Source organism: Orbicella franksi, chromosome 1, assembly GCF_964199315.1.
Source record: "Orbicella franksi chromosome 1, jaOrbFran1.1, whole genome shotgun sequence".
Taxonomy (NCBI): Eukaryota; Metazoa; Cnidaria; class Anthozoa; order Scleractinia; family Merulinidae; genus Orbicella; species Orbicella franksi.
The window spans coordinates 10,219,148-10,246,032 of record NC_138145.1 but is presented as its reverse complement, the minus strand read 5'-3'; the positions used below and the strand labels follow the sequence as shown (position 1 = coordinate 10,246,032).

At 40.1% G+C, this 26,885-nt stretch overlaps 2 protein-coding genes across 7 annotated transcripts in view; both read right to left on the bottom strand.

Annotated features, from left to right (window-relative positions):
* The window catches only part of LOC145489147 (solute carrier family 22 member 15-like), a 16,524-nt gene extending 3,650 nt beyond the window's left edge, over positions 1-12,874 (bottom strand). Inside the window, exons 1-10 of one of the 5 annotated variants that reach the window (XM_081468091.1) lie at positions 12,480-12,874; positions 9,859-9,966; positions 6,065-6,348; positions 4,702-4,930; positions 3,715-3,913; positions 3,007-3,222; positions 2,473-2,607; positions 1,528-1,625; positions 697-808; positions 294-366 (exon numbers count right to left, since the gene is read on the bottom strand). In XM_081468091.1, coding sequence (XP_081324217.1) covers positions 294-366; positions 697-808; positions 1,528-1,625; positions 2,473-2,607; positions 3,007-3,222; positions 3,715-3,913; positions 4,702-4,930; positions 6,065-6,346 — 1,344 coding nt within the window. In that variant the 5' untranslated portion in view covers positions 6,347-6,348; positions 9,859-9,966; positions 12,480-12,874. The other 4 variants (XM_081468073.1, XM_081468082.1, XM_081468066.1 and 1 more) reach the window with 4 other exon arrangements.
* Positions 7,292-26,885, bottom strand: LOC145489174 (uncharacterized). 2 transcript variants are annotated; one of them, XR_014049574.1, is made up of 11 exons: positions 26,094-26,885; positions 25,220-25,503; positions 23,731-23,959; positions 21,750-21,948; positions 20,521-20,736; positions 19,018-19,152; positions 18,127-18,224; positions 17,634-17,745; positions 16,903-16,975; positions 14,649-16,100; positions 7,292-8,085 (listed from the first exon to the last, which is right to left on the bottom strand). XR_014049574.1 is itself a non-coding variant. In XM_081468111.1 (10 exons), the coding sequence occupies exons 2-10, from the start codon at positions 25,499-25,501 to the stop codon at positions 15,912-15,914; spliced, it is 1,533 nt and encodes a 510-aa protein (XP_081324237.1). In that variant the 5' UTR covers positions 25,502-25,503; positions 26,094-26,885; the 3' UTR covers positions 13,393-15,911. The 2 variants fall into 2 exon arrangements, 1 of the variants encoding a protein (XP_081324237.1); XM_081468111.1 differs by lacking the exon at positions 7,292-8,085 and having other exon boundaries at positions 13,393-16,100.

Here is a 26,885-nt window from a genome sequence, read left to right as displayed (position 1 = left end):
AGAAAGGAAACAAGTGAAAATAATTGAATAAATCACCTATCACATAGTTCGCTTAATAATATTGCTGCATAAAATCAACAATGGTCAATTCCCACTATGAGACGCGCTTGCAGGGAATCATGGTACATGATGAATACAACTACCATGATTCCCTGCAGACACATGTCATCGACGGAATTGGCCATTAACCGGACAATCAATTATTCAAGAAGAAACGAAAGAAGGAAGGAGTAAATGATACACTTATATCATACAATAATGATATAATAGACTGTGATGCAAAATTCGCTTACCAAGAGAGGGGCATAGACAGAAGCAAATGCACTAGTTCGGGCAGCCGCACTTGATGTCCCCATCGCAACAGTTCTGAGTGAAAGAAACAAATTGATTGACCGAGTGACTGACTGACTGACCGACCGATCGGCTTACCTAACTATCTTCTATCCGATGGACGAACAAACAGACTGAAAGACGGACAAACGGACGGAAGGACGGAAGGACAGACGGAGAGGCAGACAGACAGACAGACAGGCAGGTAGGCAAGCAGGTAGACAGACAGACAGACACACACACACACACACAAGCCTCGTTGAATCAAGCCTCAAGAGTATGCTTTCATACGTTTTCAGAAAAATTGTATTGCTAGAATTTTCCGCTCATTTTAGTGGTAGAAAGCACGTATTATTCATTACTTACCTTACTGTTGTTGGAAACAGTTCTGCAGAGTAAATGTACACCAATGTAAAGGCAATATCTCCACTTAACTTAGCCACGAACATATACATAAAGATTTTTGCAGCCAAGTAACCTGTTAAATCAAACCAGTGAAGTTGCACAAATTAGAAATCAGATCTTCTTGCATAATTCGTTCACTGACTCAAAATTTTACAGTGAATTTTTCTCTGAGTTTCTTTTCAGGCTTATCAATACTTCGGGTTACAGCTGAGTGTCCATCTTGTTAGGGCTTCTCCCGATTTTCACATCATTAAGAGACTAGGAGTATCTCCCCTTCCCCGGATAGGACGCTAATCCACCCCAAGCATTTAATTCATAAGTCCAGATAAGGAGAGGCGCTATCTTGCCCAAGAAAACAACGCTGACTGCAGACTGGAATTGAGCCCACTCCACTCGAAAAGGAGTCCATTCCAACACGCCATTCCAGCACGTCATTCCAGCACGCCATTCCAGCACGCCATTCCAGCACGCCATTCCAGCACGCCATTCCAGCACTCCTATGAAAATTTCGCGATCAGTCTCCAGAATAAAGGAAGTGAAATTTCGCCCAAGAATTACGTTTGTATGTTCGCATAAAGTACCTTCTCGCTTTCGTATCAACCCCATGCATTTTACTAATCATAGACCATAATTTGTTGAAGGACAATGACTATTGCCCAAATTTGACATAAGATGTCAAAGAATATAGTATCGAACATCATACTATTTTTACGAAGGATTTCCTCTGGACACATTCACATCTACGAGTGGTTCATAAGCAAACAAAGACTATCCCTTTGAACGACTCTGTACCTTTGTCATTCTCAGCCAGATCTGACAGAAGAAGCGCACCAACAGCTCCCACGGCGCCCCCAAGAAACGACGCCGACACCATTTTTCTTCGACCAATCCTGTTCAAATCAACAAGAGAAAACGTTATGTTAAATATACTCATACTGGCTAAGCTAGTTTCGTAAGGTAAAGTCTGCATGCGAGCCAAGTGGATCATCAGGCTGGAGCTTATCCCGGTTTCTGTAGCATGAAGCGACTAGGAGTATTTCTTCTCCCCCCCCCCCCCCCCGGATGGGATGCTAGTCCATCGCAGGGTTACCCCCAGCATTAAATCCACCAGTACACATTTATACACCTGGGTGGAGAGAGACACTGAGAGTAAAGTGTCTTGCCGAAGAACACAACACAATGTCCCTGGCCAGGGTTCGAACCCGGACCGCTCGATCCGGAGTCGAGCGCACTTGCCATGAAGTCACCGCGCCTCCCTAGCTTTGTTTCATAGTATTACGTAATTCTTGGGGTTTAGAACTTTAAAACGAACACTTGCAATCAGTTTCTTGTTTCAATAGCAACAGCTTATCAACTATAAAGACAATAAACCCATTCTACACTTGCAATCGTACTGCCTCACCGAGGTATGAATGGCCACAATCGGTTGGGACAGTTTGCGACGTTTTACATTGAGACGGTAAAGTAGGACGCAATTCGAACCCAGGACCAAATTAATTAAAATCGCCCAGCTCTTTCCTCCGTACAGGCTTCTTTAGCATCACCTTAGGGAACATAAAACGTGTGTTGGATGACGGGAAGAACGAAAGAGGAAATGCGGTCTTCCCTTTTCCCTCTCCTATGGCTTCTCCTTAGCACGCCTTTTCAATCTCTTTTGTACTTAATAACGTCTATGAAGGGTAGCAATTCCCAGAGTAATATCACATGAATTAAAATAAAGAGAACGTCGTCTCTTACTTCAGTGTCAAACCGGCCGAAATAGGATATGCAGGCAATGTGGCAAGAGCAGAAATCGAAATATTGAGGTAAACGTTCCCTCCAAGGAATGGTGCGCTGAATGATATACCCCAGGAGATGAAAGAAGCAGTGAACCTGTTTTGTAAAAGAGAGAAATAGTTTAGTTTTACATAAAGGAAGTAACCGTATAAAAACCATTTGAATACTAAGTAATCACGTTCAGCTGTGTAAAATTACCATCACTTTTTACATCCCAACACATTTTTTCCCAATTAAAGTTATGACAAAAATTTAACTCCAACATAGCGGATCCAGATTGCGGACTTTTATGAAATGTATGACGTCATTAGTTTCAAGCATGGTACATGTATGAACAAACGATAATACGCTTAAAAAGCGAACATGATCCTAAAGTTCTAAAGGCAATTTTGATCCTAAGTAGATGAACTGTTGATAAAACACTAGAGGAAACAGTAAGTCTGTTTTACAAGGTAAAAGCTAACAAAAAAGACTGAGAATTTCATTCATACTTACCACATAAGCCAGGAAGCAAGCGTCTTATGAGTCATTTTCGCTGACGAAAACAAGTCACGAAAATCCCCAAGTCTTTCTTTCTTCTCATCATTGGGTAATTTCAGTATTACGTCCGGCATCTTTTTGCCATTTACCTTGGCGACATTGCATAACACTTTCCTAGCTTCGATCACCCGACCTTTCTTTAAATACCATCGAAAAGACTCTGGGGTGGACCTGCGGGGCAATAACAAATAAATTAGGAACCGGTAATTACGAGAACAACATCGGCAATCGGCATGGATAATAAAATATATAAACTAGTAAATTTTGCAAACTAGTGGACAGGACACTTCACTCCAAGAAAGTCTCTCACCATCCTGCATGTCAGGGCAAACTCACAAAATACTGAGCGGGAGTTTATTTCCGATGGACTGCTGATAAGTTGGTATATTTATAAAAAGGTAAGTGTTTCACTTTCCACACACCCCAACATACAGTTTTTTTTTTTTTTAAAAAAAAGACAACTAATACCTCTGTTACTATGGATTACGACTCATTTCTCAGCAACGTAGTTACACCGATCTTCTGCCCATATTATTCCTTTAAATCAATTCTTAAGGTTTTATCTGTTAACAGATCAGCACATTTACAATGAACGCCCAGGAACAAACGTTTTGCAAAGGTGTTTGACAAGAAACCCAACAAAAACAAGTTCTGGTTACTCACAACCAACAAGGCACCAATAAAATCCCTGGAGCTCCAGATAACACTGTTAATTTTCTCCAATCTCTGATGAAGTATGCCATTCCTGCTAAACTCACGATGGCCGCCACAAAACCGAGCCAAATCAGAGATCCGGCAGTGCTTCTATGGCGAATTCCAGAAAACTCAGTTGCTAACACGAATACCGGAATACTGAAAGCACCTACAACAATATAAATAAATCAATAATGTTAATTAGATCTGAGGTAGGTTTTAAAAGCTAATTGCACGGTACGCTGTCAAGTCATTATCATCTGTGAAAAAAAAAAAAAAACAGCTAACGAGCACATCACTGTCCAATGACCAATCGCATTAAATGTCTTTACACCTTTACTATTAAGCCTTTTTTTATTCCAAATTCAAACCGTGATGTTTTGATTTCAATTTTCATAATGAAGACAAATTATTATTATTAGGCCAGCGATTCTCGATATTTCCAGATGGTGCATCTTACGTTTTCCCGCCCTTTTGTTTCCATGCTCGACGCCGACCGCATCTGTTTGCTTTACTGAAGCCCCGTCCACACTACGCCGAAGGAATGTGTAAACGGGGGTTTCACTCTGAAAACACATCAAATGTTTTCCGTCCACACTACGCCGGAGGAAATTAAAAACGCAGCAATCACTGCTCATTTTGGATTTGTGTTTGAGGAAACCTCGGTCAGGGAAATCACATGATTATCGTGACGTCATCGTTTTCGAAAAACTCCGTTTCCAAAATGTTTTCCCTGCACACGAAAACGAAAAGCCGGCGTTTTAAAATTCCTCCGGTTTGAAGAGCGTTTTCGAAAAGCTCCGTTTTCGTGACGGATTATTGTGGACGGTAGACCTAACCGAAGAAAAAAACATCCGTTTTCAATTTCCTCCGCCATAGTGTGAACGGGGCCTGATTCACGTAGGTTCACTGACCAGATGTATTTACTTTGGTTTTAGCTTTGATACGCTTGCTTACCAATCATGAATCCAGTGATACCACGACAGAGGGCAAACACCCAGAATGATGGAGCAAAGGCTGAAGCGAAGTTAAAAGCGCAGCAAAGAAAACCACAGATGAACAGCGGGTACTTCCTACCAAACTTGTCAGATATGCTACTCACAAAAATGCTACCAATAAAAAATCCCAAGAAGATCACAGAGGTTGAGATAAATCCAAATGAACCACGTTTGCACACCAGTTCAAACTGTGGAAGAAGTAGTAAGAACATAGAACATTAATGCGTTTATGTTGGTCGTGGACGGTTGGTTAGGAATCCCACGTTACTGGAACCAGAGATCCAGTCCACTGGTACGGTTAATTTTTACTGTACGATCGTGATAGTACCGCTGTGCTTGTACATCCACAATCAAGGACAAATTTGTTTGGACGGGTCTGATCTTCTTTGCCTCTAAAAAGCTGCTTTGCAAGATTTCATAAAAAGAGTAGAAACAGAACTGCGACAGAGACAGAAGAGAAATGTCCCAGCTATTGTGTGTGTGATTTCAGCTGTGTGCCTCCTTCCAGAAGGTCCAGAAGGGATTTGCAATATGTTTCACCATTACACTAACCCTTAACCCTGGACAGCGGGTACACTGCTCACTGCTCGATTGTTCTTTTTCATGACCTTGACGTAATGGAAGCAGAAATTGTCCCTTCCGGTCACTAAATTTCCGAAAGCTACAATTTATAAATAATTATTGGATGAGGTTTTTGTGATATCCAGAATAATCAAAGTCGAGGTAGGGGTTATCGGCCGAAGCCGAAGGCTGAGGCTGATAACCCTTACCGAGACGTCGGTTATTCTGGATATCACAAAAACCGAATCTAATAATTGTTTTATTATACATTGAACGAAAAAAATGGAAGTCATGTTTTTGCTTCTTCAATGACGGCAAGCAACACAAAGCGCGCGAACTTGACATGATTACCCGTGACCTTGAGTGTCCTTGACATGATTATTGTATAATCTGCAGATATGACGTCACAGGCGCTGATTTCGAAAATTTACTGTACGCTTTCGGCCAATAAGAAAAGAAATAGTGAGTTCAATGTATAATAAGTACTGTTATTCAATTGATGTCTTGGTTATGGTGTGGCATCAGTTACAAAAGATTATCGTCAATGATGACCAATCATGGACCCGACATCTCGATCAACTTAATTATAAGTCTAACTTTCATTTTATACAACTTTATTTTTGTGACTATTACTGCCCTTTCTTACGTCAGATATCCATTCGGACACGGTGGAAACAAAAATCAAAATTTTCTGATTCTAATCGAATACTAAATACTTAGCAAAGTTCACAATAAAATCCATGTTTGTACATGTACTTTACCTCGGTGACGACTGACGTGAAATCATTTCCAAATTCCCAATCTTTTCTGGGAATATCACATCTGTAGGAGTAGTTATCATCTCCGAGTCGTATAGTCTCCGTAAAGGGACATGTGGCGTTATTTTTACATTTCCAGCCTGGATCCGATGCAATAAACACCATGACCATCACAGGTATGCCCCACCAGAACATATAAGCCAGGTTGCAAAATACGTTGAGCACAATTTGGTAGCGGCCAAAGCTGCCAATGCTCTCTAGCAGCTCATCAGTGCTTAGTTCCATTTCTACAAGAAAGAAGTAAATAACGCTACTATCTAGCTCGCTAATGTTGTTGATAATATTTACTTGCTAAGATGTAAGCAAGCACAAAACTTCAACGCCACTTCAGTCGTGTTTTCGTGGCCTCAGAAGTTCTTAACAGTTTAAAGTGAGAGACTATTGCAAAAAAAACGCTATAAAAAGAGAAGTATATGCGGTAAACCAAATTGCGAGGCGATAAACCACATGTAGGCGTATGCAAAGTAATTTTCGTGTTTTGTTATTGCAGTCAGAGTTGAACGTTTGTTTTGTTAAGTTGTAAGTCCAAGGTCATTTTATTTTTCTGACCCTTATTCCAATTACACAAAATAGTTTAAGCTAAAAGAAATACAAAATCAGAAAAAAAATGCGAAATTTCATGAAACTAGAAAAAAAGTGTGTAATAGTCAAACGAGCAAAAGCTTTCGAGCCGGCCATTACCACTGTTTACCTTACGACCAATACAGGTGGGCAGGCATTGACTAGCAATTGAGATATTCCTTTGTGTGACCAAAATATCGAGACCACCACAATAGTTCAGCGTTGTAACGTATAGGAAGATACGGGTTTGCTGTTATGAGAACCTCCCAGGGGTTTTGGGAAACAAGGGAATTTGATCATTTACTTCAAAGGAGGGATACTGTTTTTGGACAAATCTGAGGAACAAAAGATATCCGCGCTATGACCGCGGAAACACAGGAGAAAATGCGGCATTTTAAGGGAATGAAGTCTTTTTCCACACAACAAAATATAGATAAAACAGAGATTTAAAAAATGTAGAGGTTCATGAACGAAAATTCACTGAGTTAAAAAGAGTTCAAAAGCCTAATATGATATTTCCTATCACTAATTTTTCACGAAATTCAATACTAATTCCGCTCTCAATCATATCTAAACCAACTGCTTTTGGACCTCCTGTAAGCGACCACTTGGTGTTGTAACATTATCGCATTGCTGGGTAGTACAAGAGACGGAAATTTCTCAATGGGAAGTACCGGATTTTTTTCTCGAAATTGACTTTTCAAATGAGTAAAACAGTTGAACTATGGGGTAAGTCTCTGCAATTACCGTATGCTAATGCGGCAAAATTTTGACCCAATATGGTCTTAGCTCTCGTAAGCGACCACCACCCGTAAGCGCTTACGGGAGGCTCGACTGTAGATGAACTAATTTGGATATAAATTGAGATCTTTTACGTAAAGAGGGAAGAGTATCGGACCCAAAATTGAACCTTGAGGAACAACGTTTGAGTTTTCCAAAGGTGTTGAATCTCGGTACCATTAAAAGAAACGAACATGTTTCCCCTTTAGGAAACGTCGAATAAAAACGTAAACGTCGAAACAATAGGAAAGAAAGAGAAGATTTATCCGGGTTGATATCTTATCAGCACAGCTATGGAACTCGAAAGAAACCGAAACCGCTATTACTGTCTTCAAATTGAAATACAAATGACGTCGTGAGTGTCACTATCAATCAAGGATTCTTTTTTCTTTTTTTTTTTAAGCCGAAAAAGCAAAATAAACTTACTTCAGTTGTTGGTTAAAAAAGGACATAATCTTTATCCTTCCAGTTTCTTAATTGTTTTGTATGTAAGCTAAATGAAGACAGGCTGAACTCCCGGGGGGTACTTCCAGAAAAATTTGGTGGGGGTGTGCGGCCCGCTTCCCAAAACCCTTACCCTATTTATGACCAAAATCCGCGATTTTCCCTACCCTATTTATGACCTGACCAAAATTGCGATACCCTATTTATAACCGTTGCGGCTGACACAGTTGCCCTAAACATGATGTTTGAAAGGCTCTTGTTGATGGCCTTATCGACCCTGTTTAAGACCAAAACGGCTTAATCGATACCCTATTTATGACCAAAACGGCTGAAACACCATACCCTTTGGGGCCGCACATGTCTATATAGCCCATATAAGGGAGTACCCCCTCGGGGGGGGGGGGGGGGGGGCTTAACTCTACCACTGCCTCTTGTCATACTTCAAACATAAGATACCTCTGATGTTGTAGTAAACTGTTATAGGCATACTCGTATTGAAAATTAACAACGATAGTGACTATTAGTTTCGTTTCCTCAGAAACACGTTTTGGCTTCAAGAATGAGGTTATCAGTACTATCCAATCAGAGTTAAGTTTGTAATTGGCAATGTAAACGTACTACTGGTAAGTACACGTTATTTATAGTCACAAACATAAATGAAAATGAAAATGTACCACAAATTGAACTGAAGTTTTGACGAGTGAAGTGATTCTGTACTACATTTTTAAAAACGATCTGATCCGACGTAAATAAAAGCAAACTTTCCGCCAAAAATTCGGGGCGTAGAAACAAAAAGTAGCATGGTAGTACACCATTTCAACTGTTTATCTCATACAAAAATAGGGAATTAACCTTCAAATTCTCGTTTATCATTATTATAATTATTGCAAGACAAACCTGCAACGTGGACCTTCAACATAAATAAAAAAGACAATGAAATGTATCTTCGAGGGATAGACTCTGCCACAATGGCCCACAATGTGTGGCGCACTAGCTGGACGGTTAACAAAGTTATATTCAATGATCAAATGTACCAGTATATTTTATGCCGATCAAAGCAATTTTTGCGAGTTTTTTTAGCGTTTTTTTTTTCCAACCGTCAATGAAACGGTACTGATTTGAGTTTCGAGGTCAGCACTCATACTAACAAACCGGCATAACACAAGTAAAGGACAATGTACTGGGATGTTCAAGACAAGCAAGCTGAACAACAAATTATCTAGTCCCCTAGAAAGTAAAGTATTTTTTTTACGACTAAAATGGTTCTATGTTAAATTGAGAGCATTTATAAACCTTTATAATGGATAAATAAAAATAAGCGTTTATCATGATTTGACCAAAACTGAATCCGGAAGGTTTCAGTTGCAAAACAAATGGAACAGCAATTCTTCAGAAATTTCGTTGGACACTGATTGTGGGCTACGTTTTGAGGTGGTCATTTATATTTACATTTATATTGGTTGGCGAGAACCGTCGCAATTCTCTAGTATTTCTTATCTCCCATCTTCGGTAAACAATAACTGGAAACTACATCTTTACCTCCTAAAACCAAACGTTTTTTTTTTTTTTCAGGCCTGAAATAACAATCACCTTCAGGTATCTGTGGCCGTGTTTAATTATACAATTACATATTGGAAAGATGGTAACTAGCTCTGTAAATCTAGATGAGCAGACATGCTCAATGAGTCCAAAACGACACAGAACTTGAAACTAACTGTAACTGCTGCACAAGTTCAACAGCACTAGGCTGGATAACTATAACATTTGTGACAAAAATCCTCTACATCAGGGATAAACTCAGTACAGATAAAATGCAGAAAATAAACTTCAGTTTATAGGATGAAAACACTAGGGAAGAAAGCACAGTACAATTACATGTATGTGTAGAAATGGAGCCACTGAAATCAATAATACAATGTATTACGTAACAACACAAAAAACTCTTGACTTACATGTATACGAGACCAGAATCAGTAAATTATCCACTATAACGATGCCAATGAAACAAAGGGGGTGGGCAGGTGTTAACTTTGTGACCAACATTGTGGGAGAACAGAGAACTATGAAGTCACACAAGGATATCAAGATGAGACTACTATGCATGATCTTGATTGGCATGGTGGAAAGCAGCAATGTGTTTGGCCCCAAAATAACATGTCATGCTGGTGCATGGGGCTAAACTGCATTGCACTATCAAGATTGCCAGCTCTGGCAGGCCTAATTTACCCTGAGGAAATGCCTCGTGAATGCTTTCAATTCACAGAGGAACTATAATAAAGAGATTGCAGTGAGACAGTGCAAATCATGCAGACAGTAGGACTGGTATGTCAAAACCTCTGGGATACAGAGACAAGGCAGTTAAGTTTATTTTAAACAGTACTTTTTTAAAAATGAAAAATTTGTCCAAAAAATGGTAGGTTTCTCTATTCCATGTTGTTGGCAAACAGGAAATACACCATCGCGTGATATTCAAAACTCAACTCACATTTAGCGAACTAAAAATCTTAATGATGGTCTTGGATACATCAAGGCCTTGGTAAGTGTTACTCTTAATATTTGTTAAATGCTTTTACAAGCTACTGATCCTCCAGTGTGTACCTAAATATCGAAATTGTCGGCTTTCCTGTGAAGCGGTCATACATGTAGTCCAAATTAAGAATTACCAATCCGTCTGAGGTTTTAGTTTCATAAGACCCCAGCCTGATCAATCGATGAAACTGATAATCGATAACAATCAATAGCAATCGATAACAATCGATAACAATTAATTGATCAACATCAGAAATCCATGACCAATCGAAGAACAAATATTTTGTATTATCATCGATTGCCATCAATTGTCATCGACTGTTATCAAACTGTCATCGATTGTTATCGATTATCATCAGTTGCCATCAACAGTCATCGACTATTATCGATTCCCATCGATTATCATCAACTAGCGATTTGATTGACTTCCATATTTTTTGGGCAGGTATATAAAATAAATATTGTATCTAGACTTGCCAAAGAAGTTACTAACACGATAAGCGCTACACCAGTTACTTCTACTCTAAGTTAGCCGAGAACTTAGGTAGGTCAGGAGAGTAAAATGAGGAAGGATGGTCGATGCTGAACGCATATGGTGTTGACACGTTAAATAAACACCCAGCAGGAAATGGCCAATGCGTAATACCACTTTATGTCAATGTTGTAAGTTAAAACCCTGGGATTAAACATAACAAATCCTTGGCTGCCATTTCCCTTGTGAACAACAGCAACAATACTTTACTGATCTTCATAACAGAACCAAATTCAAAACTATAATTCTTTACAAAACATAAACCGTGACTGCAATAAAAATGTTCCCACTGGTGTAACGGATACGTTGCTCCTTTGTTAAAAGTTCACCAGTTGGTAGAGTATTTTCATTCCCTTGATATGTTCTTTCAAGAATTATCCATAGTGCTAATTGCATTGAAAGTGATCCTGCTAAATAATAGCAATCGATAGCAATTAGAGAACTCGAGCTTGCGATTATCGATTGGTCATAGATTAGCCGATAGCGATCAATAACAACTAACCAATTGTCATTGATTGATATCCATTGACCAATTGGATTTCCCATCATCAATTGTCATCAATTGATCAGGCCAGAATAAGACATAAAAAAACTCTCAGAACTTGTCGTTTAGCCAAGATGCAGCCCGACAAGATACTTCGTTAAGTAACAGAGCATGTTTGAATTTCAAAGCTTTGTGTTGCGTGACATGACATCCCCATATAAAGTTCTACAAATTTGGGTAAAATATTTTTTTCCAAATAACGTGCATATGAAAAACCGCACAGACCTAAATCATCTATCATATTCCAGATTCTTGATCTTATTCATTGAATGGTTACGACTTTTATTTTTGATGGTATGACAGTGAAAACCGGCAATGGCCACAAGCGTCGTTGGTGTCACGCAACGCGAAAATGGCGACCCCAACTGCGATCGGTGTTGTACGATTACGTATACTCAAAAACAATGGAAAAGTTAAAATAATTTTACCACACGAGATATTTAAGGGTGCTTTTCAGGTCCATAGTTTTAAATAAGGTTAGGAGAATAAAAAAAAAACTATTTGCGCGTTGACTCAGTAGCGGAACATAAAGTACGGCGCTTATAATTCTTATGTAAGCGTGATAACTGTTTACAGTTTCTGCAGACGCAATAAATGTAGATGTACATGTTTCGAACTTCTTGGGCTTCATGCAGTGTTTCCTGGTTTAGAACAGTTTAAAATAAACTTCATTTACACTAATAATTGATCGCTTGCATCAAAAACCTTCATTGAAATAAACTGGGGTTTTTGCCACAAACGCTATGAGCGCTTTCGAAGAGTAGAGGGAGGAAGCGAAATGACCTAAAATATAGACTGTAGACTTTGGTGATTCAGTATTAAAGCGATTCGTTCGCTGGAATGAGCCGAGAAGGGCGACGAAGGAAGTCAGGAATCAGGAAACTGTGCTGACAAACTACAATTATAGATCGGATCGAGAAAACGTTTAAAAGATAAAACTAAAGCGGAAGTTAGGAAGCTCGACTCACCTGAGGACATGGCGTCTGTTGACTCGAAAACTCCGAAGCCTTTTATGAAGCCAGGTTAAGAGAACTCCCCATACCTTTAGTAAGACGCATAAACACACCGCTCTTTATGACGTTGTGTTATCCAATCTTTTTGATGAGATTCACATACGATGTCACGATATCATATTCATTTGTATGACCGCCGACAGAGCAAAGCTGAAGTACTTCATGTACTCGATACCTGTATTTTGATACCTATCTCGGGCCACTGGACGAGAAATTTAATTGTACCAAGATTTTAAGGTGGCTGAACACAGTTTTTGATACCTGTGTTTGATTCACCTTTTTCTCTAAAACCCTTGATCCCTCGGTCGTCAAAAATGGAAGCAAGCAAGTTAACAACATAAACTTTGGTTTTTTTGATGGTTAAGCTGACGTATGTGCCATAGCCATGACAACATGAATAAATATAAACAGGCCTTCAAAATCGGTTTTGTTTATTTGTAGAAAATCTAGTCATTAGATTTTCCTTATAATTTACATGCAACAAGCTTGTAACGATTCTCACAAGTTAACTCCATTTTGCTAATAATTCAACAGAGAGATCTTTAATTATCCCTTGTTGACGGTTAACTGAAATATCTAGAATTTCCTTTGCTAAAGTTCAATTATTTTCAATATTCCAGTCACTTATTTCCTAAAGTATTTTCGTGCTACATTTCGTGAAATTCTAAGGAGTGGTTCTCGAGAAATACGCGTATTTCCGAGAGTGCAATTTCTCATTCAATCGCAATCTTTTGACTTACTACGCATGCGATGCATTTAATTGGGTTCTTTCGGTAACAAAGAAAAAGCTGAGAATTGCTGGGTTCTTTGCATCGTTAACTTTCCTAACATATCTTTGTAATAAAAGACTAAAGCCATCAATACACTGCGTTTAATTATAGAGAAAAATAGCACAGATAGTGCGGGTATTGAGTAAATAAAGGGATCGCTCTATTGACGGCATGTTTGTTTTCTGCAATCCTTGTGCGCGCGCTGGATTGCATCAGCGAAAGCGCGCGCGAAAACTGTGTTCGGCCACCTTAACTATGTTCAACCCTGGTTTCCTTCCCCAAAGTATGCGCTGCTTGATCTCTAACTAAAGCCGTTTGATTGCAGCTCCTACGGACGTTAACAACAAATCAGAGAAAAACACACTGAGACTGCGCAATGCAGACTGTAGGTGCAGATTCCGATGGTACTGAAAATTCAGTCTGCCGACCGGGATGCAGTCTGCCTACGGACGTTTAAGGCATAAATCGCGTTGCCATTTCTATTATCGAGAGCTAATCGTAAGTAGACTAACCTATGTGTTTACATTCAGGCTAATCAAAGTGGGATAAAGTTCCTGTTAGCTCGAATAACACTCAGGTCAGCCTGTTTTTGGCTAGCTCTCGATAGTTGAAATGGTAGCATAAAATATACTTAAAACGTCTGCAGTCTGCAATTTGCCCCTGGCCTGGTAAGTCTGTATCTGACCCCGTTCTTCAGTTACTCTAATAGAACATTTTTAGTCAGCTCCAACCGTAAAAAGTAAAGAAAAGAACGGAAATGAAGTCAGAAAGAGTGTAAAAAAAAAAGCCAAGAAATCTGAATTTAACGCATTTTAATTTTTCCTGCTAACAGAAAACTCCAGCGAAATACAGCTTACCAAGAGAGGGTGGGAAGCGAGCAGCAACTTCGTTCACGTACTTTTTCAAATGCGCAAGAACAGATCTTCTCTTCCAGGGGCTTTCACCCCCTCTCCCCACCCTTCCGCCGCCCCCACCTCAAATTCATCAAGACATGGTGGTCAATGGTGAACTCCGCCATTTTTCCTCCCGTGCTTGCGAAAGCAAATTCAAAAAAAATCCACAGATAATGTTGAGGAATTTCGCTGCCGGAGAGAGATATGGGTCAGATATGAGTCACAGGTAGTCGCTGGCGTTCGGCTGGTTAGGAGCTGCGCGAGCCTGCGTAGCAAGCGTTCCCATACGAAGAGCTTTTCCGCATTCTGGTGGCGCGTAAATAATTGGAGGGAGAGCAAAACTCGGAAACGCTTGCTACGCAGGCTAGAACTGCTCAAAACCCCGGGGGGTACTCCCAGAAAGGTTGGTTGGGGGTGTGCGGCTCACTTCCCAAAACCCTTTTGCTACCGTTTTTATGTACTGGCCAAAAATTTGATACCCTATTTATGATCGTTGCGGCTGGCACAGTTGCCCTAAACATAAGTTATGAAGGGCTTTTGTTGATGGTCTTATTGATAATGATGAAAAAGTAGCTTTTTCTAAGAAATATACCCAATTCAAGACTAGAGTGCTAAAACCATACCCTATTTAAGACCAAAATGGCCAAAATCGATACCCTATTTATGACCAAAACGGCTCAAAAAGGAACTAGAACGTGGTGCTTTGACTTAATTTTATTGTACGTATTCAAGCACAGCCATTAAATACCAACTTTGAAAACTTAATGTTTCCAAGAGATGATGTTTCATAATAGCCGTAGAGGATAAATTGGTTGAAATGTTAAAAATCTAAGACAACATAAAAATGGTACTCAAGTGAAGAAGTAGTTGGAAGGGGGGGTGGTAATGACCGCGTTTCACTCGTAATGTTAACAATATTTATGCGTCATGCAATATGTGATATTCATAAATTTCCGTACTAAATCTTGCCCTTATCATGCGTAAACCCTTCTCTACCGTCTACAAAAATCCCATTAATAAGTTCGTTTGCACCTCTGAGAACTCAGCGCTTGTCTATTCTATCCAAATAACGTGGGTACTTGAAAGAACCAAGAATCCAAAGACAAGCAAGGAAGCTTGGATTTGCTTTTGTTTGTTGAAATGTTGGATTTTGTGCATATGGAGAACAGGATCAGGTAGACTTATAAGAGATGCAAGGCTGTTCAAACTACTCAAATAATTTCTCCTCTATGCTCTCATACGACCTCAAAAAAGAGCAAGATAAAACGCTGATATATGAGAAGCCTCCCGGAGGGACTCACATAAAAAGAACGGGGTTGCTCGTCGGAAATTTTGAAAAGAATCCCTTACAGGTACCAAGATCCTGTTTTGTAGGCGTGGCTTGAAATTTTGTTCACCCTTAATTCTGAAACAACACAATGTTTCCTGTCATATTTTTTCGGCTCAACACCCTAAAAAGTTCCGCGAAAGCTCCCGCTGTGAACCTCTTTTGGCTAAACACCCTAACAGGTACCAAAACTACTTTTTACCCCCTAAAAGCTAAGACGAGCAACCCAGTCCTTTTTATGTGGGAGTCACGCACCCCCCCCCCCCCCCCGCCCGGGAGAAGGTGTGAAAGTACTGCTACTAACTGTGAATATAAGAAACGTGTGGAAGATCAAGTTTCATTATAATGCTTAGGCTTAAGCTAATGACCGAAGCTTGATCTGCATTACACATTAGACTCAAATTTTCGTCTCATTAGTAATTAGATTAGATTTTTCAGCTTCAACGTGTTCGTCTTTTTCATGTTGGGGATGCAAGTCTTCCATGGTCGGCTCGTTACGCGTTTCTGGCAAGGTCAAGCACAAAAGTGCTGTTACTAGCGATAGGCCGCCCATTATCCCAAACGGCAGGTAACGATTAATGGTCAGCTGCATATAGAAAGGAAACAAGTGAAAAAATAAATAATAACATAAATAAAATATGAAATAAATTAAATTAAATCATTAATTAATTGAATAGTTAAATAATTAAATGATTCGAACAGCTCGAATATAGACTTTTTGAGACTACCCTAAAGACTAATCAGTTAATTGAATAAAGCATAGGGTGGTTTTCAATTGAGTGTTGTAAAATCAAAACCAAAGTTATCACTCTAGCCAATCACAAAGGACACAGACAATCCAGTGAACCAATCAAAACTCAAAGTAATTACATGTAGCTCTTGATAAGCCTTGCTAGTTATTTTGGCTCCTTTGCGAAGGAAAAAGGAATTGTTTTAAGAAGAAATTTGGCAAAAAGTATTTGAGAGAATCAAAGTTAAAAACTAAAATATTAAATGAATAAATACTTTAGTGAACCTCCCAATGGAGCTTTTCAGGAACAAATCACAGTATGGTTTCATTTTAACAATCCCCTTTAGCGAAAAGACGTCATTTTCTCTCAGGTCAAAGCGGCAATGCCGAGGTTTGAGAACATCCCGCAAAGACCGAACGTTCGAAGCTGATAAGTTCTTTTTTATTATATGGTTTTTTGCTTTGTTTTTGTAGGCCCGTATTAGGCTCAAACGCATTACGTGAGAATAATGCCCTAGAATTAGCCAATAAGGGTGCGATTTAATTATATCGGCTACAACCACAAGCAAGTAAGCAAACAATAGTGAGTTAAGGACTAGATTTGTACTTTTGACTAGATTAAAGACTTAAATTTTGAAATAATTCAAAAATCGCTTACCAAAAGCGGTGCATACACAGAAATAAACGCACTAATTCGGGCAACCGCAGTCGAAGTCCCCATCGCAACATTTCTGAGTGAAAGAGAGAAATTAATTGACCGAGTGATTGATGGACTGATTAAGTAGCTGACAAGGGGAATGACCGACTAAATGACTGACTGACTAACTGACACCTGACTGACACCTGACTGACTGACTTACTGCATGACTGCCTGCTGGACTTAGTGACCGACTGACTGACTGACTGACTGACTGCTTGACTGACGGATCGGACTACCTTGACTGACTGACTGACTGACTCACTCACTCACTCACTCACTCACTCACTCAATCAATCAATCACTCACTCACTCACTCACGCACGCACTGACTAACGGACGGTAGTCGAAAAGACGGACCGATCGATCGACCGAGGGTGGAAGGACGGACAGACAGATGATTGATTGATTGATCGTCTTTCACGGGTTAGACTGAAGACACTGAGAGTTTTGTCTAAGATCCGACGTACGTTTATCCACAAGAACGCGAACTTAAAACACACTGAGAGGCGAGAAGTGGCTGGTCACTCCCGTGTTCACCTTGTCTCGCTCCAACCCTCTCTCGTCTAAAAACCCTCTCCCCGTTGTCTCTTCTGATTTTCGAGAGACATACAGGCTGAAAGGAGTCTGGTCAGAGGTTTATACTGTTGTAATTTTCTCATCACCTAAGTAGTAAAATTATTATGCATTACCTTACTGTTGTAGGGAACAGTTCTGCAGAGTAAATGTATACCACCGCAAAGGCAATATCTCCTCCCAGATTAGCCACAAACATATACATGAAGATTTTTCCAAGCATGTAAGCTGATAAACAGACAAAATTAAATTATACTCACAGAAATTAATCCTTTGTGAAAAATTGACCGAACAGATTGCTAAAACGTATTGCATAATCCGTTCAGTAAATGAACATTGAGCAGTAGTTTTTTCAGAAGTATCACAAAAGTAAAAAAGTAAAAAAGGCTGCGTCGGCCCAAAGTGTTCCATCTTGAAGAAACATTCATGTTTTCCGTGGAGTTAAACGTCTTGGAGTGTTTCTATTTCTCCTGAAAAGATGCTAGCCATTGGAGCCAGGGACCCGGGTGCACGGATTCCCCACACGCAGCAGTTAGTTCTAAGCTAAATTATACATGTAAGATCCACATTCGCCGAACCATGAAACGAGTCCGCTAAATAATTATTTACCTTTGTCATCCTCAGCCTTATCTGACAAAGCAAGGGCCCCAATAGCTCCCACAGCAGCCATGAGAAACGAGATGAGAATCATCATTCTACGACCAATCCTATTAAAATGGAGAAAATATACAACGTATTAAAAAGTACTTTATATAAACATCAGTTATTCCTGCATCCCTAGCTTAGTCTCTTACTTTTAAATATTTCCTGGCACTTAAAACTCCGCCCGGAAGACTCAAAATCAGGAGCTTGTTGTCATAGTAACAGTCAACAAAACCACAATCTAAACAAAAAACCTTAGTTATCAATGACCGGGTTTAGTATTTACGGTCTGTGATGTTTTGTTAGAAAACAACTTGAACCTGGTGGAGACGTGGGGGAGAACTGCGGAGAGAGAGGGACAGGAGGCGGATTATGCCACCCAGACAGAGGCTGTCACCGCTGCGGGAGACAGAGTAACAGGACACGAGTCGATGATGCTATTCTCTCAGAAGGGAGGACTCGAGTCAAATAAGTCAATGCTAAGTCTTACCCTCCGAAAAACCCCCTCTTCCCCAAGGGAATGGGAAGTACTCCTATGATGGTCTAAACGAGAAGGCTCTGCCTTAAAGGGGTACCGCTTTCATACTCGCGACATTCCATTAACAATATTTCTCCACCTCTCCTCTTCGTAGAGGTTTCATCGGTAAGGCTGTAGGGAGGTATAAAACGAGCGGTGGAAGACGGATAGAAAGAAGAAGAAAGGTAGATGGCTTCCCTTTTTCCCTTTCGTACCACTCCCCAAGCTCCCAAGTTTTTCTTTTCGGCTACTTTCTTTCCCTAAGAAGGATTGAGACGCAACGGGGTGACACCACATGAATTAAAATAAGACAGAGAGCAGGTGAATTTGCTTCAGCTTACTTCAGTGTCAAGCCTGCCATAATGGGATATGCGGGCACCACTGTCAGGGAAGAAATCACGACATTGACGTAGATGTTCCCACCAAGGAATGGTGCGTGGAACGATGTACCCCAGGAGATTAAAGAGGCAGTGAACCTGTGTGATAATAATAATAACAAAGAAAAAGACACCTTAAGTCTAATATTAACGCGGACACCGTCAAGTGATATCACTTTATGATACATGTATTTATTACGGTATTTAGGTCTTATTTACATCTGATTCATCGTTTTAACTATAACGTTTTTAATCGACATCAGCCAAACTTTTTGACTTTTCCTCAAATTTCCAAAATCCCTACTCTTTTGGCACCCTAAAGAATTTTTGGTTAATATTTTTCTTGAAAAATGTTTGAGATCAACAGTTGGCGGATCCAAGTTGACGGTCTTTTTGATGACGTTTGTCATTTTCAGTTCCCAGTAGCAAGACTGCATGTCGACGTGATATTAACTACAACCATGGACAAACTGTGTTGGAAAATGTGAAAAAACATGAAATTATAACCGTAATACCCACAGAATAAGTGTCAGCACCCCATATTCCCCCTGTCAATGTTGAAAAATGGTAAAATACAAACTTGTGTTAAATGAAAGTTTTTTGTCAACAATGCACAGGGGTGGGGAGGGGCAAAAATGCTTACAGAATGACGTTTTCCAACCCTTGTGACCAAGGTTATAGCTTCGGAAATTACAAAGTAATTACGAGTTCTAAATATCATAAGCCTTGTATTACTTTACACACCAGTGCTGAAGTACTTACAGCACATGACAATATATTACTAAAGACAATCATTCTCGTCATTCTTCTGGCCTGCGGCAGGGATCGAGAGCTCTGGCTGGACCCAATTTTCTGAGCGTACGCAGAGTAATCGTTTCGTATTCTCAGCCAATCAGATTTGCCAGATTTGACGGGAAGTCCGTGAATCGCGGACTTTCGGTGTTGGGCCAGCCCAGAGCTCTCGATCCCTGCTGCAGGCCAGAAGGATCGTGGGCTCTGGGGACGAGAATGTAAAGACAGTACGATATCACTAACTTTGCATTTTCCTACATTACTAACGCCACTTAGCTGCATTGATATGAATTCGTTACAATCCAAACTTGATAATTGATTACATTGCACACGAGGCAGATAAGGGAAATAAGCTAAGTTTAAATTTGGCCCATTTCACCATCAAAGATCTCATTTTGTTATAGTTTCGCCTAATATAATATTCCGTTCCGTATTTGATTAAAATTTAACTTTGAATCCATTGATCTTTAGAATAGCGTGGTTCATTCTGCAAATCCCAAAGATGGATTTAAGTAATAAGAAGTAGACAGGTAAGCAAGGGACACAATCTTGATATACCAGAACATTTCAAATCTTTCCGACTTGGAAAAGGTTCATTGTCACAGGGGCTATAACCTCTTTTGTTTTTGAAGTTAGTGCATAGAGCAGAGTTAAGAAATTTGTATTGACTCTTACCACATAAGCCAGGAAAGAAGCGTCTTATGAGCCATTTTAACTGACGAAAACAAGTCACGAAAATCACCAAGTCTTTCTTTCTTCTCATCATTGGGTAATTTTAGTGTAGCGTCGGGCATCTTTTTGCCATTAACCTTGGCGACCTTGCGCAGCACGTTCATGGCATCGGACACTCGTCCTTTCTTTAGGTACCAGCGGATCGACTCCGGGGTAAAGCTGTGAGAAAATAAGTTATAAATGAACGGGTAGTGACGAGGAGAATATGCGCCTTTTAGAATAGGCACTTTTTTTATTATTTTTTTAAAATTAAGTTAGTTAGGTAGTAAGTCAGTTGGTCAGTCAGTCAGTCAGTCAATTCATCCGTTCGTTCGTCCGTTCGTCCGTCCGTTCGTCCGTTCGTCCGTTCGTCCGTTCGTCCGTCAGTCAGTCAGTCTGTCGTGGAGCGAAACAAGGAGAACACGGGCCAGTGACCAGCCACTTCTCGCCTTTCAGCGTGTTTTGAGTTCTCGTTCTTGTGGATAAACGCACGTCGGATCTTAGAGAAAATTCTGAGTGCCTTCAGTTTAACCCTCGAAAGACGATCAATCAATCAATCAATCAATCATCTGTGTGTCCGTCCTTCCACCCTCCGTCGGTCGGTCAGTTCGTCTGTCCGACTACCCGCTCGTTCCTTTACTCGGCTCTCGGTCCGTCCGTTAGTCATTGCGTTAGTGAGTGAGTCCTTCCGTCCGTCCGTCCGTCCGTTCGTCAGTCCGTCAGTCCTTCATTCCGTCAGTCCCTCAGTCCTTCAGTCCTTCAGTCCTTCAGTCCTTCAGTCCGTCAGTCCGTCAGTCCGTCATTCCGTCAGTCCGTCAGTCCGTCAGTCCGTCAGTCCGTCAGTCCTTCAGTCCGTCAGTTCGTCAGTCCGTCAGTCTGTCTGTCCATCTGTCTGTCAGTCGGTTCCGGTTGGCTAAACAGTTATATGGGAAACGACTCTCCTACCCTTCACGATCATCCTCTCCTGCCGCCGGCTATCAAGGCATCCTATCTATTTAAAGTCACAATGCTAGTCGCTTACCACATAAATCGGAGCTCTCTAAATCTACTTAGGTTCCTGCTAACTTAGCGTTTCTACCCTTTGGATCAGTCTTTTTAGGCTTCAGCTGTAACGCTTTATTACTTTTTCAACTTATACGTCTACAAAGATGTTTGCAATGCTAAACAGTAAAGAGAAACTTCTGGTTACTCACAACCAACACGCCACAAACAAAATTCCCGGAGCTCCAGAGACCATCGTTAACTGTTTCCAATCTCTGATGAGGTAGGCAAGTCCTGCTAAGCTCATGACGGCTGCCGAAAAACCCAGCCAAATTAGGGCTCCCCCGGTGCTTCTGTGGCGAACTCCAGATAATTCAGTTGCCAAAACGAAAACCGGAATAGTGAAAGCACCTACAGGTTGAACAGAATGGAAAGTGAGTGACTGAAAGCGCGTCGATAAAAGATTTGATGCAGTTTTCTTTAGTTTTCATAGAAAGAATTTAAACCAATTCAATTTCTTTTACGACCACGGGAGCGACGGACGGACGAAGACCAAGGACGATTTGCAAGGTTTGGTGAGAGGTCACGAACGGAACAGTTTAAGTCCATACATTTGCCAGTCTCAATACTGTTACATTATCCAAGAAAAACTTAAATGTTGGCAACTTTCCCGTGAATAATGTACAATTTTCTTTCTATTGCTATGGATCACAGTTTAAGAGCAGCTTGCTGTAGCGGTCACCTATACCTATGCAGGATAGAAAAATTCTATTATCGCAAATTTTGTCGGTAAGAAGATTTTTACTAGCTTATTTCAACTGTGAGGCTGTTTGGATTTTTATTTTTTTGTAGAGACGGCCTTACGTATTTTGCCCCCGAAAAGAGCAAAACTCGACCCCAAAATTACACTTTTTACGAGAACTAACGAACCAAAATAATTAGCGTGGCTGGAAAAGCTAACCCATGGATAGTAGATTGAAATTCCGGTTTATATTACATCATGGATAGTAACGAACCAAAATAATTAGCGTGGCTGGAAAAGCTAACCCATAGCAATAAATATAATCATCTTTAGCAGTTATTTAGCGTTGTCAGATCCGCATGTAATATAAACCGGAATTTCAATCAAATTTTCAAAATCATACGCGTCGATGATGTTGCGTCACGTCAAGATTTAGGTCACTAAAATACGTAAGGCCGTCTCCAAAGTTTCTGTCTCCGAATTTTTCTGTCCTTTATAGGTGTGGGTCACCGTTAGAGCGAGCTGCTCTTAAGTCCTTTTTGTCATCCATTTCATAAATGACGCTTTTATGAGACATAATAACAATCCAACAAAAACAAAGATTCAAGCAAGGCTGTTGACTAAATTATTCCAGAAAAATTCCTCTTCCTCACGTGAGTGCAGACAATTAAGGTGGCATCACGTTTCTGCAGGTCTACTTTGATATATTCATTCTACTACCCTTTTCAGTTGCACTACCGTTATGACATCAACCAAAATCCGAATCACTGTTGAACAAATTGTAGTCATTTTCTTGACATTGTAAGTTACCATAGCAACGGAATAAGCTGATAAAAAATATCCTTAATTTTAGTTTTAACTCGAAAATGAGTCCGGTTACCCCCATATTTGTTTTCGAATTGTGACAAGCAAGTTAAAATTTTATGTAACTTTCTTTCAAGTTTTACAAAGTTGTAGAAGCTTCTTATTCAAGCGGCTTTAATTTCCGAAAACATAAGGTGGCTCTGAATCTGCTCCCGCAGTTTTTCCAAAATTTGCAAAAAGTTGCATTTTAACAGGCTGGTGACAATCTGATAACAAAACTTTGCAGTCACCAGACTTGCGTTTGAGAAGTAAGCCCATAAATCTAAAATTGATACTGATTTTAACCGCTTATACCTTTGCCATGGGAATTTGTTTGACATCATTACTGTAGCATCAGATAAAAGCGATCGAGAGGAAACATTAATCCATCAAGACGTGTCGAAAATTGCTTGGAACCTTGTGAGCCACCTTAAGGTGTTAAGTGTCGCTGCGATCCTGTGCGCGACAACTTTTACCTCGCTTTTGTTGCAGCGCTTGGCTCAGACCGTGTCTTAAGCTCGAAGCATTACGTCGGTTCATTGCTTTACGTTTCTTACTTCATTCAATATCACTGAAACCGCTTTATCAATTCTAAACACAAGACTTACCTTGCATGAATCCGATGATACAACGGAAAACGGCGAACACCCAAAACGCTGGAGCGAAGACCGAAGCAAAGTTAAAAATGGCACAAATGAACCCGCAGACGAACAGCGGATGCTTCCTGCCAAACTTGTCAGATATGGTACTCACGCAGATGCTACCAATAAAAAATCCGAGGAAAATAACAGAGGTTGAGATGAATCCAAATGAGCCACGCTCGCAGACAAGGTCGAACTGTGAAAGAAGATGTAATTCATTAAAATGTTACTGTAGTAACAGTAATGGTAATGGTCAATATTGCGCTAGCCTGCGAGCAGGCAATCATGCGTTGCGGCACGAGTAAAGCGAATTGGTACGAGAAATGAAATTTTCGCCGGCTCGCTTTGCTGGCAGGCTCGTCTCTCGCGACTTAATCTTTGCTCGTGCCCCAAGAGAACCTGCTCGCAGGCTAACGTTGCGGATAAATTGCCAGTGAATAATTATTGTAAGTGGCCGAGTAGTTAGAGTGGAATTCCTGTGTTATCAACCTCTGATGTCCAGTCCTCTGACTTAACTGTTATCATTCAGAGATATCCTCGAAAGTCTTGTCTTTAACATTTTCAACGAGCTGTTTTTGGAAAAGCTTGCTCTTCCTTCTCACTTTGCAGGGCTTACAAGATTTCATAAAACGACAGGAAAAATAGAGAACGGGAACGAAAGTACTAGTGTGACCGAATGTTCCTGATTGGAGCTTGTCTGCCTTCCACAGACGGGATTCTCCATTATGCTATATTCATTTGCTACATTTGTTCCAACGTTTGTTTACAAGAATCCTTCATCGCCTATCATGGCGATCTATATTGCCCGGTACTACTTTCAGAGGCCATGACCTTGATGAAATGGATACGTACCGGAACGAAGATACGTTTTTATGACGTCATTATTTCAAAATCCGCCATCACGGATCTTCAACTCGGTTTTACAAAAACCTTTCAAAATTTTCAACTATTTCGCTTTTCAATCAACGGCAATTTAAGCCAACTTTATTTTGGTGACTTTTAGTATTCCTTCCCTCTCTTTCGAGCCGGCCTATGGAAATCTATTGTTAGTAAACAACAGTGTTAAAATGGCGGCTTTTTCGCTAAAAACTTTATAATCTAGTTTTTATAATTCTTATTTTAACTGTAATTTTTACTAGTAAATTTTTTATTGTAGATTTGTAAATATTTAGTGCATCATATTATTGTAATTTCAGAGGGCCACGTGTTTGTTAGGTTTTATTTGCTATCAGTGTCACCCTCGTTAAATAAAGTCTCTACTCAGACTACTGCTACTACTACTACTACTACTATTACTACTACTACTACTACTACTACTACTACTACTACTACTACTACTACTACTACTACTACTACTACTACTACCACTACCCTCGCTTAGGGTGAAGTGATTCTGAGGGGTAGTAGATACTTAGATGAATTCAAAATATAATTCATTTTCGCGTCTGTACTTTACCTCGGTGACGACTGACGTGAAATCATTTCCAAATTCCCAATCTTCTCTGGGAATGTCACATCTGAAGGAATAGTTGTCATCTCCTAGTCTTTTGATCTCCGTAAAGGGACATGTGGCGTTATTTTTACACTTCCAGCCAGGCTCTGTCGCAATGAATAACGTGACCATCGTAGGCATGCCCCACCACAGCATATAAGCCACATTGGAAAATAGGGTAAGCAGGATTTGGTAGCGACCAAAGCCGCCAATGTACTCCAAGAACTCATCAGTGGTCAGTTCCATCTCTATGAGGAAAATGTTAATACAGCTAGTTGCTAGCTCGCTAATGCTGTTCATGAGGCCCAATCCGTTACATGTTAGGCAATAGTCAAGGGCACACAAGGAGCCATTAAACCAGAATTCTTGTAGGATTAATGTGACCAGGACGCCATAAAAAACAAATAAAACAATTAGCATAATAAATGGTTGCCATAGAAACATGCTCTCACAATTTGAGTTAATATCGACTCAAAATTATTCTGATAGCAACAATAAGAGACATCTGTATAATGACATGTGAAAATGTGGCATGTAGTATGTAGTTGTTCGAGGAAGTGTTCGCCTGCTCCGAAGGAAGTGGCACGCATCTCGCTGCCGTGTCAGAGAACTTCCTTATTCTACATGTGTTCAAACTAAGTCTCATGTACAAACTCGACTGTTTCCAGTTAAACTGATATCCAACATATCGATACTTTTGGGTTTATACGGACCATGAGACCTTATAGAAGACTAGAATGACAGAGATAGTTTTGACAGCCTTCGTTCAGAGGGCTTCTATGCCATGATTTCCTTTGCTTCTTAGACAACAAGGAATGAAAAACATGCTATCAGTTACCATTTAGCCAGTTGTCCACAGATTCCTCCAAAAGCGTTTTCTTGTCAGGTAAAATAATGCTATTTCATGGTGTTAGACTGTTGCCTAAACTCGCAATTTCGTAACCAATTTCCACTCGAAATGCGCAGCCTTGTTTCAGTTATCTGAATGAATGCGAATTGGAATCAAATGACGAACGAACTTTATATCACGTACTATCAAGTTCACTGCGCATGTTATTTGCCCATAATGGTGCCAGTGATACTCTATATGGAGAATTGTTTCGTTTTGTTGTCCATCATTGGTTTGTCTATCTTTTGGGATAGTATCTAGCAAGTATGCATGCACTGAATAGCAAACCTCCCTGTTTACCCTACTCAGCAGTCCCTAATGGACCTAATGTTAGCGTGACATTTTTAAACAAATGCCAAAATAGGTTGACAAATAACAATGTCACACGCATTAAATTTTTGCAGAGTTTGTCGACAAGCCAACCTGGTCAGCGGGTGTTCCATACATTTTTTTGCAAGAGTTTGGGAACCAGATCTCAACAGAAGTTCGCGTTTTTTTTCTGTTTTTTTTTTTGCAAAATTCCATAATGGGCATCTCAGTTTTTCTCTCATTGATTCAATATTTACTGAAAATGTCATACAAATCACGAGTTGTGCTACTCAATTTGATATTTCACTAGGGTCACTTTAAAGTTCATCAAGCGTTGTCAAATGAAGAGAGCGAGAACCCAATAAGGAATAAGTGTGTTTGTTAAGCTCATTTCGGTCAAAACGAATGAAGCGTTCCGCTTAGTTAAAAGGT